Source organism: Aulostomus chinensis, chromosome 10 (genome assembly GCF_037954235.1).
Source record: "Aulostomus chinensis isolate RoL2024-O1b breed Wild chromosome 10, RoL_Achi_v1.0, whole genome shotgun sequence".
Classification (NCBI taxonomy): Eukaryota; Metazoa; Chordata; class Actinopteri; order Syngnathiformes; family Aulostomidae; genus Aulostomus; species Aulostomus chinensis.
In genome coordinates this window covers 17,312,891-17,329,028 of record NC_141329.1, presented here as the reverse complement: position 1 = coordinate 17,329,028, position 16,138 = coordinate 17,312,891, and the positions used below count along the sequence as shown (strand labels likewise).

At 42.2% G+C, this 16,138-nt stretch overlaps 1 protein-coding gene across 3 annotated transcripts in view; it reads right to left on the bottom strand.

Moving 5' to 3' along the window:
* The window catches only part of LOC147254541 (protein-tyrosine sulfotransferase 1), a 28,892-nt gene extending 17,918 nt beyond the window's left edge, over window positions 1-10,974 (bottom strand). Inside the window, exons 1-3 of one of the 3 annotated variants that reach the window (XM_086216187.1) lie at window positions 10,734-10,974; window positions 1,663-1,744; window positions 705-1,562 (exon numbers count right to left, since the gene is read on the bottom strand). In XM_086216187.1, coding sequence (XP_086072313.1) covers window positions 705-1,561 — 857 coding nt within the window. In that variant the 5' untranslated portion in view covers window position 1,562; window positions 1,663-1,744; window positions 10,734-10,974. Of the gene's footprint in view, window positions 1-704; window positions 1,745-10,733 lie in introns of those variants that run through there. The other 2 variants (XM_086216188.1, XM_086216189.1) reach the window with 2 other exon arrangements.
* Between the last annotated feature and the right edge of the window lie 5,164 nt (window positions 10,975-16,138).

The window sequence follows — 16,138 nt, the reverse complement described above, 5'->3', positions numbered from 1 at the left end:
CAAAATGGTAATTTTTGTGGTTTCACTCACAAAGAGGAAACAATAAATTGAATGAATTCATTAAGGGCTTATAAAATCCACAAGATGGACTGGTATTGATTTTGTATGTGGGAATGTACATCTGTAAATTTACAGAGACTCAGGTTTTGTTTTTGTTTTTTTATTGTTGATGGTGATGAGAGGAGGATGATGTGGCGATGACACGTCATTGTATAGGTATTACATGACTAACTATGGATTGAAAAGTAATAACAGAAATGCAGTGGGTAAGGGATTGCTTGTCTTGTGCATTATTTTATTTGCCTTAGTTTGCCTTTTTGCACTTGTTTTATTGTCTATAGTTTTTGTACTTATGTCCATTTTTTGTATTGCCATTTATTTTCACATAGCCCTTTACTTTTAAAAGTCAATTATAGATTCTAGATGTAACACTACACATTAAAGTAACAACTGTCCACGATGTATGAACCAATAACATGACTTGCTTTGCATAATGTAGTATTAGTGCAGTGCCTGTTAGAGGGGCCATCACGTAATACCATCATATTTTATTATAAACCCAGAAAACCCTAGAATCAGATTTTACCTCAGGGGTCTTTACTAGCTGTGTGATATTTTCTGTATGTACGTTGTCAATATATCAACACAAATCTGATGTGAATTGAGTAAAGGGAAAAGAAAACTGAACAGTCAGTCCTACTTACTTTGAGAGGGACACTCCTCCAGCTTTCCCAATGAGCTCCTCATGGTGGAGGACAGCATCATTCCAAGGAATGTCAAGGAATTTCAGGAGAGTCCTCATCCATTTCTCAGGATGGAGGACCAATTGTTCATAATGTAAAGGCAGGCACTTGTCAGCTGCCTCCAGGCACTGAGTGTACATGGTCTCTATGGCCCGATTCCACTTGGTCAAACAGTCCCGGTAGCTACCCAGGTCGAATCCGGCAATGGTCACCTTTCGTGAGATCATGGAATGGACAGAAGCACGGCCATCACGAATCATGAGCACAAACTTGGCACGAGGAAATATCTTGGCCAGGTAGGAGAGAGACTTAAGCGCAAAAGGGTCCTTGTTGCAAAGGAAGTTTGCTGGCTCACCATGTTTGACAATGATTTCCAGCAAAAAGGCCTGCATGGCGGCGTCCAGCACCTCATCTGTCACTCCGGCCTCATCCAAACGCATCTTCTCCCTGCCTGAGCGGCTCCACATCTGCTTCATTGCCAGGATGCGTGGGATGACACGGGTTTCCTCACCACAACGCACCTCTGGGTGAGCATCCAGCATTGCCCTCATTAGCGTGGTCCCACTGCGGGGTACACCACCAATAAAGATAAGTGGCATGTCTTTGTTGTAAACAAAAGGTGTAGTGAGATTCTGGCTTGTCCGTGAGGTGGTGCGCATGTTTCCTCCTAGTGCTGACAGAAGCAGAATCCCACCTGGCTGGCTGTGCTCCTCAATCCGATGGTGGCACTCCATGGCATGGCGGCCCAGGTAGAAAACTGTGACAGAACTAATGACCAGGCAGGCCACCAGCAAGTTTTGTTTCAGTTTACCAATCATTCTAAAAGCCACAGGTAGGAGACAACCGTATCACCACAGTGCAATTTAGGGGGGGACGGAGGAAAAAAAAAAGAGGCAGAGGGGTGATTAAGGTTCCCAACCTTTAAGGTTGTCTGCTGGAAAGCGGGCATGGATCAAGCTCCCTGGAACACAGCAAGCGTGGAGTCCCCAGCTCCATGAGGCCTGGATAGTGACAGATAACACAAAGAACAAAGTTGGTGTAGATTATGTAGCAGAGTTAAAAAAAAATAAAAATTAATTTTAAACTAAGTTAAACAATTAACTCAAACAAAGATCCTGAATTGTCATTTCACATCTCAGAAAAAATCCACAACTTTACATGTCAAGCCTTATTTCTCATGTGCATGCTGAGAGAAATTATTATATTTGGATAGCCATTACTACAGGTGTGTCGATATAACCAAAATGCTTGGCGAGATCAGATTATGACCACATTTAGAGGTGGTCAAATCAAAAAAGTGAGAGAAACTGAACTACCCCTCAATAGTTTGTGAACACTTATTTAGAAAGTTTGTGCTTTTTTTTTCCTGTGAGAGAATGCCATAATTATTTATCCACTGGACAATCAACTCTCACTCTACCCCACCCATCTTTATATTTCTTTGCAGAACCATGTGCTTAAACTCTAACACAAGCAGCATGACTAGTTCTCATTCTGCCACACTAAAATTTGTAACTGTTAACCTGCAGGCAGTGATGGGCAAGTTACTAGGAAATTGTACTGAGCTGAGCCACAAGTTACTAGTTCGGGCGGCATGGCTCAGGGGTAGAGTGGCCATCTAGCAACCAGAGGGTCGCTGGTTCGATCCTCGACCCCGGTGACCATGTCGAAGTGTCCTTGAGCAAGATACTGAACCCATAATTGCTCCTGATGAGTAGGTTGGCGCCTTGCATGGTAGCCTCCACCATCAGTGTGCGAGTGTGTGTGTGTGAATGAGATGACAGTGTAAAGCGCTTTGAGTGCCGCTAAAGTAGAAAAGTGCTATATAAAATGAAGTCCATTTTACCATTTACTCTACAATAACTGAAGTGTCACTACAGTGAAGCTGGATACATTTGTAGGACAAACTTTATTAACTCAGACCACATAATCGATAGAATAAAGACTTGCTGAGTGTAAAAGAGATTCATCTCCATGGATACAAGTTCCTGCTGCCACAAGTTTCCTTTTCACTACAGGATGAGGTGGGCAGGCTGGACCCTGATCTTTATCACAAGAAGCACTTATTCTCACACAAGAAAAGTAAATTCCACAAGCTTGAGTCTCCATTTTCCTGCAGTGGATCAGTTCAGTGGGACAATTACATGATGTCACGTCGTACTTCACAATTGATTAAAGTGCAATCACAATCGGCGTATCAGCCTGTGCATTTATATAACCATAAAAAAGGCTGCAAATGCAATGGAAATTAAATAAATGTGCATGTGAAGGTGAACCTATCCTCTGAGAAGGTTAAGTAGTGAACCATGGTGTCAAGTGAGACACATAACAGTAATAAAATAATAGATTTCTGATAACTACTTGTACCATGGACATTAGATGTTTTGAAATTTGCAGGTTCAGTCAACAAACTGTCACGTCATCAATTACCATGATGGTTTGCATGGTAATTGAAATGAACAGAAATCAATGCGAGTCTGAATAACTGGAAAAAGGAAAAAACAAACAAGTCAGGATTGAATTAATTCTGATGCAGAGTAAACAACAGTAAACAGGATAATAAGCAAAACACCACCATGACCCAAATTCAAGAAGAATAAAATCAGAGCACCACTCCTACACTGACAGCTCTGACAGCCCAGATCATGTCTCACTGCTGTACAAATTGTGTTAGTTGTATCAAGGCTGCCCACACATTACACAGGAACCCATCTTCATGCTCGTGTGGCTGTTATTGTCTAATTACCATGGGCCAAGATGGCAGAACCTTGATAACACTTGGATGTTGCACGAAGTAGCAGACTAAAGTGACTGAGTTATTGTGAAAACATCAATTCATGTGTCTGACGCAGCACAAGAGAACACTCATCAACTTAGCATCCATCCATCCATTATCAACTGCTTGTCTGAAATCAGGTCACCGGGATAGCAACTTCAGCAGGGAACCCAAAACCTCCCTTTCCCCTGCAACACTGACCACCTCAAACAGGGTAATCTCAAGACATTCCCAGGCCAGCATGAACATGTGATCCCTCCACCTATTCTGCCCCACGTCCTCCTCCCAGCTGGTCATGCCTGGAAGCTTACCTCAACTGGCTCCTTTTGACGCAAAGGAGCAGTGACTCTACTTCGACTTCTCACTGTATCCTGAAGGGAGACCCCAGCCACCCTTCTGAGGAAACCAATATCTGCCACTTTTATTGGCAATCATGTTCTTTCAGTCATGACCCATATTTAATGACCATAGGTGTGAGCAGGAACCGACCGACCGACCGATAGATGGAGAGTTTTGCCCTCTGGCTCAGCTTGTCTTTTTGTAACAATGGTACAATAGAGACAACGCATGACCATTCCCGCTTCTTCGGCCCATCTCATGCTCCATAGTTCCCTGATTCAAGATCGGGACCCCGATTCAGGACTTCAACTCCTTCACTTGGGGTAAGAACTTATTCCCTACCTGAAGTAAGGAATCCACCATTTTCCTGCTGAGAACCATGGCTTCAGATTTAGAAGTGCTAATCCTCATGCCACCTGCTTCACACTGGGCTGCAACAAACCAATCCAATGTGGGCTCAAGGTCACAGGCCGTTGAAGCCAGAAGGACTACATCATCTGCAAAAAGCAGCGATGCAATCCTCAGCCCCCGAACAGCAACCCCCCCCCCCCCATGACTACCCCTTGAAATCCTGTCCCTGAAAATCACAAATGAGACTGGAGACAATGTACAAACCTGAGTGATAACTTCATATAACTACAAAAATGTGGGACAGTATGCAATTGGGATTAAGCAGACATAAAATTTTGCAAGTTACCAAGTAGTGCAATATTTCATTGCCTTTATATGCTGAATATTGTTGGGAGTGGAGACCTGACTGCTTTCATATATGGGTCCAACACTTGAAAATCCAGAAACCAGTTGCCAATTAAAGGGTTTGCAGTTTCATCAATACGATCAGATTATTAGGTGACAAATACCCATGTCTACTGCAGCGTTATTTCACCTGGGAGTGAATGCCGATTAAACCTGTTTCCATTGTAGACAGAAGGCCATTGTTAGCAGGTAATGGGGGGGGGGGGGGGGGCTTCCAGTACCTCCAATTGTGCACAACAGGGAACAGAATCAAGAAATGAAGTGAAAATTAATAGTCAGTGAAATATTTAATCTTTTGAACCTTTTAACTTGGTTGGCATTCTTATCAAGTAATTATTGTCAGAGCAGGAATGACTAAATCTAAAATTGAACTTTGTGAAACTAAATATTCGTAACAAAGACCTCATTCAACAAGTGCTTCGTGATGTTCAGAGCTACGGTTGTTATTATTAAGTGTTGATGTGGTTTTGTTTCACCGCAGCTCCAAGTCTCAACAGCTTCCACTGACAGATCAATGGGGAAAAAAATCCAGTGAGTGGAGTACAATATCAATAACAGGAGAGAGGAGCCTCAATTAATTTAACACTTACTCCTTTCAGCCCCAGTGCAAGGTGTAACATAACACTGGTCTCAGTCAGAAAACCACATTTCACCTCTGTGGGGACTACATCCCCTTTTTATTTTTTTCTGTGCGTGCTACAGTTTTATCAGTTATCCAAAAACAAAACATTTTTGGCTGCAACAGCCATATTTCTATTATAATGTCCCTATGATTTCCATCCATCCATTTTCTTCTGCTTATCCTGTTTAGGATCGCGGGGGGGGGGGGGGGGGGGCTGGTGCCTATCCCAGCAGCTTTGGGCAAGAGGCGGGGTTCACCCTGAACAGGTCATCAGTCCATTGCAGGCCCAACACATCTAGACAGAAAACCATTCACACTCACAGCTACACCTACGGTCAATTTAGAGAATCCAATTAGCCTAGTCCCCATAGTTCCCCATCCCACAATAAGCCCACTTGCATGTCTTTGGACTTTTGGAGGAAGCTGGAGTACCTGGAGAGAACCCACGCAGGCACAGGGAGAACATGCAAACTCCACACAGAAAGATCCTGTGCCCGAGCCAGGGCTTGAACCCGGAACCTTCTTGCTGTGTGGAGACAGTCCTACCCACTGCACCATACCCTACTATGACTTCCACAATCCCAAAAAGACAAGCAAAAGGGATGACCTGATCGATCAGCCGCCATTTATCATTAACAGATTTCATTACACATATGTGATTGTGGCTAGAAGAACATGAATGTTATTCTACCAGACTGCCAAAACTGATCACTAGTGGCTACCATTCTGATGCCTGCAGCATGAAGAAGCTTTCTGTCCAATAATCGTACTTTTTTCACTGTTCCAGTGCAAGGTAGGCGAATGTAAAAAAGTTGGCCACATGGAACTTTTACAAAGAGCATGGTGCATTTGTATGGTTAGCAGCAGAGGAAGTCTAAAAGGTAGATGGAGCAACAGCACTCAAAGAGCAGTTAACACAGCCCACATAAAAGAACACTTTCCACTGGGAATTTCAGTGACTTTTTGTAATTTCAACCAAAAAAAACAAAACAAAAAAACCTCACCCCGTCTATATTCTAGCAGTACTACACTCAAACATAATTCAGTCAGGCTTTGGAAATCAAAACAGGAGCAAAAAATACAACAATAACACCATCACTATCCATACTAGCTTTTATTACTGCAACCAAGGACTGTCTACAAACTCAAGACACTACACTCCACTGCTGTTTTGACAAGACCAGACACTTATTTCCGGTGCAGTGGCTGCCTCTGTGACAACAAACGTAAGGCACAAGGCTGGAAAACACAGAAACTAAGAAATTACACTTCAGAATGAGTGTTACGAGACCATGGACAAACACCATGCTGATATCAGGTGAGACAACCAATGACGTAGACCTGGCCTAAAAATAAAATCTTTTTTTTTGTTTTGTTTTTTAAACAAAAAAAAAAAATCAAGCTTTCCTATTTTTATCATTTTTTCTCTGCCCTAATCAAAAACTAACAGATGACAAATAAATGGCTTAAAACAAGTTTTAACTTTATTGTCTTTTGTGTTAAGTTTAAAGTGCAATCTGACAAGACAAAACATGCTTGTAGGTCAAATGGCAGACCACACTATTGAAAACACTTCCACAACATTTAGAAAGCTTTCTCTGAGTACATCTTATTTTCAACCTGGCAACGTCACAGTACAACTTCAAACTTGTAAGTGTAAAAGTCATTTTTGATAAAACTAACAAAACAATGACAACAAACACTACGCTGCATGCCTCTACTTTAGTGCTGGAATAAATTTGTCATGCTGCTTCCTTTGGTTGCAACAGCTTTTATACAGACGTTACAGCGAGCACTTGTTTGTTCTAAGTCTGACGCAAGAAAATTGAACCAATTCCATACAACAGATGTAGAAACACCTTACATTGGTACAAGCTCTGGCTTTCCCCCAGTCACTGCCATGTTTGTGAATCTACCACGTTTGGGTGGGCCCCGTTAACATACCCATATAGAGCGTTGCAGCGCATTAGTTCCGCTTTTGACACACAAAATAAATAATAAAAAATAGATTTTCATAAAAACACATAATCCTGAACTGTAAATTCCAATTAATGTATCGTGCATGTCTATGCATAACATAAAACATAAACGCACACCTGATGAGCTTCACTAAATGCATTCCCCAGCTGTTTACAGCGGGGTTGAGAAATTACAGGAACACACATCAACACCAATGTTACTTCTGGTATGTGATCTAGTCACACTACTCTGAACCTTTCATATGCCTCACAATTAATTTCCTACAATAATACGTACATTGTTCACTAAACACTGTAAGACTGTCTGTCTAAAGGGTTTAATTCTGGAAATTCTTAATGTTGAAAAATGTTGTTCACTGTAGGAATCATCGTCTTACATCACAGTCTGAGGACACCGCACACAGCCACACAATGCGTCTACCAATGTCAGTGTCAGATTATTGTCAATAAACTTAATTGTAAGATGTGTCCTGTTTAGATCTTCAATATAAAAATCTGCCAAAAATATCTCAGTACCACAGCAAAAAACATATAACATCAAGAAAAATCACAAAATGATATATTTGATGACAGTAATGACATAACAGAAATAAACTGATTTTAAATTGACATATACAAATTGTACTAGTGCTACTTTCAAAATCATAAAATCTTAGTTTTCAGTTTGATAGCTTATGCAAGGGGTTAATATAAATGACATGAACTTGAAGTCTGGCACTTCATGATGATAAAAGCTAAAACTAAGAAGGTCAGACCATAGAAACTATGACTAATAGCAGACAAATCCCGGATTGTTGAAATAAGAAATCATTGACTGTCCAAATATTCAGTGGCTCGGTCTAGCGACAGTTTGACATGAGTGAAACACACGGCTAAAGCATGTTAGCATCTTCAGCCAGCATTTCTACTCCCAGTTAGTTGTGACACTGAGTGCTCCATTCATTTACTTGGATATAAAATTGGTGTTCAAAAAGCACTGTGTTGTGACAGTTACCCAGCACACATACACACACAAACTGGTTGCTTTTTTACAGTTCGCCTTTTGCTTCACATATCACACAAGTTAGAATGCATTTCTGTCAAACGACGTAATTATATTCAAACACAATTTAAAAAATTAAACACTCCTACAGCAAAATGTTCTTCTCCTGGTCTGTCCAAAGTTGCACTGTTCTTACCATTGAGATTTTCAAGGCATGTTAGTCTGACATTAAAAAAAATTTGAGATGGGCTTATGTGGTCACATGTATTTTAATAGTCCTGTTTTAACCAAATTTACACAATGAGTGGACTTTTTCCCCAACCCTAATGTAAACATACCATCAAGTACATGAGGGACTTTACTTATCCAAATCAGAAAACAAACAGAGAAACATCAGCGTTTCAGAGCTTCTATTGTACATCCATTGTGTATACAGCTTATCTGTTAACTGGCATGGGGGGGTTGGAGCGTTGCTTCTATTATTTAATCATTTAATCATAATAGGTGATGATTTAACATGTTTGCCTTACATGCTTTGTTTAGAAAAGTAAACATTTTCAGCACTTCCATTACTATTTGGGCTTGCCTGTGAGTGAGTCCTTGAGCTGCTCTCTTTGGGAGAACTGCATAAATACTGTACAGGCAAAGGTATGCAGTTGTCAGACAGCTCCTTAAGTGAATGTAATGATTGTGATGAAGCAGTTGGTGTTCTTTTCAGAAAGTTTCAAACAAGAGTTAAGTGAGTTTCCAGATCCTGCTCTCCAACTGCGGAAGGCCACACACTAAGAACCCCCCCCCCCCCATCTTATACTGGTAACCAATCAATGGCCACTCTTAACTGTTTTCTTATCTTTGGGGGACAGACAGTGTATTATACACAGTCATGAACATATTTCAATGCATATTCAGAAGTATCATTAGGAAATGTTGGTTAAAAAACAGTGGAAAAAAAAAATCGAACCTTAATTTTTTAAAAACCTTTGTAACAAGTTAACAAGAGGAATTGCAGAAAGCTGGGTGGCAACTTCGAATTCAATTCAAATCAAGTGTAGCAAATCCTTCAGTCATGTGACTGACAAGCAGTTTCCATTAGCATCATTGTAGTCTTTGCAGATATTTCCCAAATTTGTGTACATCTTAAGAATGCAGCAACAAGTCAAATACTAGCTGGTACTTTAGAACAATGACCACATGTCTAACCGAAGGGAATTCCTCAAGACATCCTTTCTTCTTCTTCTTCTTTTTTTTTTTTTACAGTCATCTTTGTGCAGCACCACAGAGCTTATTTGATTTTCTCAAAACATGTTGATTGAAACACACCTACTGCACATTTTCCTCTTTTTTTGGTGATGTATCCACAGTTCTCATGCAATCCATTTGGACAATAAAATGGAAACAAAACTATCGTAAACCAGCAGGCTACAAATGGATCCTTTTATACTAAAAAATTCCTCTGATGCATGAGTAAAGTATTTCCTTTGTGGTACTGCTACACTGACATCTGCAGTGGAGACGAGGAAAGCATTACTCTCCTCTGCAGCCAAGGGAATAGTGAAGGTTAAGCAACAGATAAGATTCTGCATTAACATCACTAGAGCATTAACTATGTAGAGACGCCAGAATGGGTTTTGGTAGCAGAAGATTCTTTTTTTTCCATTGAAAAGACCAACAACATACTGCTGATCTCATGTTCGTAAGTTCTAGAGCGCAGGGCTCTTGACCAGCGTGAGTAAGTGAGGAGGAATCTTTTTTTCCAACCCGGTTTCGCGAGAACATTTCCACATGCAAACCCTGCACATTCCACTGTCGACCACGATATCAAGTCACCAAAATGTTTTAAATATGAATACAATTTACTGTTCAGAGAACAGGGCCCAGTTGATTTGAAGACATCATCGTATTTCCTAGTTTGATAGCACTCGTATCCACACAGCTGCAGCTGAGTTAGAATGCTCCTCAAAATTGGACTTTGAATTCCGTCCAGCTTGTAACAGAGCCCGGTTCTGTCTCTCCCTATGTTATTTAGAGAACACGGGACAGTCAAGAGAACTAGTTTTAACTTTGCCGTAATCAAGATACCTTCTGCCCGGTGGCCTGTCCTCTTGCACTCTCTCACAGAGGACTCGTCCCTTAAGATTCTTAAATGTCTTCAACATCTTAAAATTCCGACATCGCGCATTTTTGTTGAACGATTCTGCCACATGCCGTGTGGGCGGCACGTACCCGATCCGTCTGTCATCGTACCGTAAGGCCTCGCTGTTAACTTCAATCCCGGCTGCATGCTTAGTAGACCCAAGCATCATTTGTACGTGATTCTAACAGACAGTGTGCTACTTCAAGCCTCTCCTGCTAATACACCAGTCACGGGTAATTATGTCCATGGCGCTAAGAAGAAGAGAAACGACGGTGAGGCTAAAGCAGTGGTACCACTACTCACAGCCCCCTGCCACAAATGTGCGTTTAATAGTCGCTGCTCCTGGGCTAAGGCGAAGGACAGGAGGGGAGATTTTGCAACACAACAGCGTCAAAAACCTACCTGATGCGAAGAAGACGGCGCTGGAGATTCTGGTCTAACAGCCAGAAAACCTCCACGCAGTCCGGCAGTGGTGTCAGGGGAGTACTGCCGTTCTCCGGAGTCACTTTCCGGACATTTTTAGAGTAGAAACCCTGTGTTGCTCACACATCGTCCAGGTTTGTCGACTGTGTGCTGAGCTACAAGAGGTGCAGCTGCCACCAGACTCCTCCAACGAGCTGCTCCACCAGTGTTGAGAAGAAGAGCTGTGATTAGTCCGGAACTGAGTGAGGGTTCTGTGTCCGACATTCTGATTGGTCCATTTGGTGTTGGGCGGAACAACCAGAGTTTTAAAAGAACAGTGCATGGATAAAGACTCCTAGAAGATGATAAGTTAGCCATTTCAGATATTTGTATGCAAACATCAGAGAAAATGTTGTTGAAAAGTTAAAAAAAAAAATCCGTACTTTTTAACTTTTGACCTACACCTGTTAAGTTACATTCGTGGGTAAAACAGATTTCTGATCATTTTGATTCTTAGTAATGTTCAAACCTGAGCTTAATATTTGTTTATCACCTTATCTTGAAACATTTTTTTTTATTTATAGAGTAACTACTCTTTAGAGAAAATGATAAGAGTTAGCATGGAATGTAGGGAATTCTTATTCCTGTTGTTCCCCCCATTCAAAAAGTACTTATAATATGGGTGCCCTGCATAGGTGTATAGAAAAACACCTCCACAGCAACGTTCAGAATTTTTTCAAAAATTAGCTCAGGCTTTATCTTTCAACCATGTACTGTATACTTTTGGTGAGCACATGAAACATATAAGGACCTACAAAAAAAGTCAATTTGGTGATGACCTCAACCCTACAGGATATCTGACATATTTTGCAATTTTGGCCATTAATATATTCCTCCACCTGTGTCCATCCATCCATTTTCTACCTCTTATCCTGTTAAGGTCCCACGTCACGGGGGCAGCAGCCTCAGCAAGGAAGCCCAGACCGCCCTCTCCCCAGCCACTTCCACCAGCTCTTCTGGGGATTCCTGAAGTGTTCCTAGGTCAGCTGAGAGATATAATCCATCCAGCATGTCCTTGGTCAGCCCTGAGGCTTCCTCCCAGTTGGACATGCCTGAAAAACCTCCCGAGGGAGGCATCGAGGAGGCATCCTCACCAGATGACCAAACCACCTCAACTGACTCCTCTCGACATGGAGGAGCACCGGCTCTACTCTGAGTCCCTCCCGGATGTCCAAGCTTCTCACCCTACCTCTAAGGGAGCGCCAAGCCACCCTGCCGAGGAAACTCATTTTGGCCACTTATATCCTTTGGTCATTACCCAAAGCTCATGACCATAGGTGAGGGTTGGAATGTAGATTGACCAGTAAATTGAGAGCTTTGCCTTTTGCTAAGCTCCCTCTTTACCACAATGGACTGGTTTAGCACCCACATCACTGCAGACGCCGTCCCAATCCACCTGTCCATCTCCCTCTCCATCTTACCCACACTCATGAACAAGACCCCGAGATACTTAAACTCCTCCACCTGAGGCAGGACCCTTCCCCCGACCCCAAGTGGGCAGTCCACCCTTTTCTGGTTGAGGACCATGGCCTCAGACTTGGAGGTGCTGATTCTCATCCCAGCCGCTTAACATACAGCTGCAAACTGCCCCAGCAGGAGCTGCAGGTCATTGTTTGATGAAGCTAAGAGGACTATGTTGTCTGTCCATAAAAGTTATGAACAGAACCAGTGACAAAGGGCAGCCTTGGGGGAGTTCAACCCTCATTGGGAACAAGTCTGACTTAGTGCCAGCAATGCGAACCAGGCTCTCACTCCTTTGGTACGGAGACTGAATGTCCCTTTGTAGGGGGCCATCCACCCCATACTCCCAGAGTACCCCCCACAGGATGCCCCCTGGGAACACGGTCATAAGCTTTCTCCAAATCCACAAAGCACATGTGGACTAGTTGGGAAAACTCCCATGCCCCTTACAGCACCCTAGTGAGGGTAAAGAGCTGATCCATGGTTCCATGGCCGGGACATAAAACACATTGCTTCTCCTCGATCTGAGGTTTGACTGTCAACCTGTCCCTCCTCTCCAGTACCCTGGCGTGGACCTGTCCGGGGAGGCAGAGGAGTGTGATCCCCCGATAGTTGGAACATACCCTCTGGTCCCCTTTCTTAAAAATGGGGACCACCACCCCAGTCTGCCCCTCCAAAGGCACTGCCCCCGATGTCCACACAATGTTGCAGAGACGTGTCAGCCAAGACAGCCCTATAACATCCAGAGCCTTTAAATTAATTTATGGAATATTTGAGTTTTTCACCATACTTTATGGTTGTGGTGAATTTTGATGATTCACTATGAAAAACGAAACTCCTTCCCACGTAATAGACTCAGTCATAGCATCACCTAGTGGCAACAGGAAACTACATTTTTCAGGCTGAGATGTGATGAGTCCCAATGAAAAATGTGAGTTTTCATGAAATTCACAACGAGACTTTGGTTTGGCAGCAATTGTTGACGTTTTGCCACGACACACAAAACTGTCATGGTCAACTCTACATGGACCTTATACAAATTATGCCTTGTGAAATCTTAGGTATTTTATAGGTCTGGTGCATAGTTGTGCAGTCATGCCTCAGCAGAGTCCCCTAGAAAGTTTCACAAAGTTCTATCTGCTTACATGTTTCATTTACTGTAACAATGAGTTACTTAATCATGCCCTTCAAATAATGTGATTTGTTAGATTGCACACAGACCTCATATGTGTCATCTTTCTCATTCTATTTGGAGCCAACAATGTTCTCAGTGACAGTTTCCTTGTTTCAGTGCTCTGTTTCTTCCTTTCTCTTTAAATCATTAGCATCTTGACCATTACATATGCAAGAAATAGAAATTTGCTTTCGGCTCTCTGGAAAGACAGCACATAAGAAAAATTTACAGTAAGAGCATTTAGGAAATGAAAAGCCTTAAATACAAATAATAATGTGCAACACTAGCTCTCTCTAGTTTTCAACAATTTTTGAATCAATAATAAAATAATCTCTACATTAAATATAACATTCATACAAATTCCCCATATCCTATAATAGGGCATATCATTTAGTAAAGAGCAATAGTCTTTAACATCAAATCAATGTACCTATTTCCTCAACATCATTGGTAGTAATACAGCTGATACTGTGCCTGAGTCACTCTTTCCTTTTCCATTGTAAATACTGTGAGACAGATATATTTGCATTGATATCATCTGACATCAGAGCAGCTAATGTAAACAGACAATACCTCTCCTCTCAAACCATGGATGTTAAACTGTTTGCAGAGCAACCTTAATCTTAGCAGATCAATGAACTAATGGAAATGGATGAGTAACAGATGCATGATTCATCTACTTTGACACATGGTAAATAATGATGTACTCCCCAATCAATCAACATTCCTGGCTGAAGTGTTGGATAGACGCAAGTCACACAATCTTGCCCATCGTATTACTGACACAGCTGACCAAAAAGGGCCTAATGTTGTTTGTCGTGTCAATTTTTTTTTCTTGTTAAGGACACAAGTCAAATCAAAGAGGAAGCACTCAGCATTAAAAGCTCATCAGCAGATAAGGAACAGAACAAAAACAATAGACTGGTTTCTGTGCAACGTTGCCAAAGAGATGATGGGGCAGAGCGTGACCCTCTCTACAGCATCATAACCCCTAAGCAGTGCCAAAATTCAGATTTTATGACAGGAAATTACCCCAACTGCCTCAATGGGAAATGTTTAATATTTCAAGGGGATCACATGATTATCCATCGTCATCTTCCGCTTATTCCTTACTAGTAAGGGTCGCGCGGGGGGGGGGGGGGGGGCTGGAGCCTCTCCCAGCATCTACGGGCGAGAGGCAGGGTACACCCTGGACAGGTCGCCAGTCCATCACAGGGCCAACATAGAGAGACGAACAACCACTCACAGTCATACCTACGGTCAATTTAGAGTATCAATCAGCCTCATCCCCAATTGCATGTCTTTGGACGGTGGGAGGAAGCCAGAGTACCCAGAGAGAACCCACGCAGGCACGGGGAGAACATGCAAACTCCACACAGAAAGATCCCACGTCCGAGCTGGGACTCGAACCCGGAACCTTCTTGCTGTGAGGCCACAGCGCTAACCACTGCACCACTGTGCAGCGATCACATGATTATGATCCAGGCAACTGAAAGAGATGACTGGGGTCAATGCAGTGTCTGGGTCTGCCCTTACAATGCAAAACTCATATCCATGTAATAAAATACTTTCTGCATATTGGCCACAGTGTTCACAGTTATTCGAATCTTATGGTCTGTATGCACGATTGACTGGGCTTCTTCTTGAGGTATGAGTATATACATGTGGACATAACTAAAATCCATTTGTGGTTTGGAATAGCATCAAGATGTTTACTGAGAACTCATTCACTGATCCAAGTCACGAAGGCAGGGGTAGGGAACCATGTGCCATGGACAGCCGTGTGTATGCAGGTTTTTGTTCCAACCAAACACTTTCACAGGTGATTCCACTGATTAACCCATCTTCAGCCACAGAAGAGTGTTAATCAGTGGAATCACCTGTTAAAGTGTTTCGTTGGAACGAAAACCTGCATACACACGGCTCTCCATGGCACATGGTTCCCTACCCCTGCACTAAGGTGTCCACTGTGACTGGTACAGCTACATCTTAGTCCCTGATCTAGCTGTCCTATGTCTCTCTTACAGTCTGTTCACAGGATTTCCTAATCAGATGTTGAGAGGATAAAAGAACTTAACAACCAAACAATACAACCAGGTAAATTGAGCAAAAGACATGTAAGCGAACCATATTATTCTGTTAGCTCACAGCTAACTCAAATAAGCAAACTTACTAGAGCAGATTCAGTCAGAGATCTTATATCTGAGAACTTATATGCTAGCAGTTCAAATAATGTGATACTGATGCATAAATAAAAGGGAAAAAAACAGGATAACTCTGAACAACATGAATACAGTACATCTATTTCAATGACTGAACACAGTCTAGTGAGGATGCCGAAGCAATTTGGCTCCCTGAATCATTCACACAGAATAATGCTGTAAACAAGGTACGTGTTTTTAGGTTTTAAAAGTGAAATGCCTTACAACTCTAACTGCACAGGTTAGGGTTTGTTGTCTGTAAACTTAATCCCACAGGAAATTTCAATATCCCTAAAAATGTCAGTTATCTACCCTTTTATGCCAAATATAGATAATAATTTTGTCCCGTGAAGATAACCCAACCCTGCAAAGGAGTGAGACTGCTTGATTCTGCTGCCGACCCAGCTGCCAGCTACAGCTGGTCCTGCTGTGCTGCATGCTGTGGAGACAAGCTATCAGCCTGTGACCCATTTTCGAAGTTAATGAACCTTTAGTGTTGTGATGGTGCA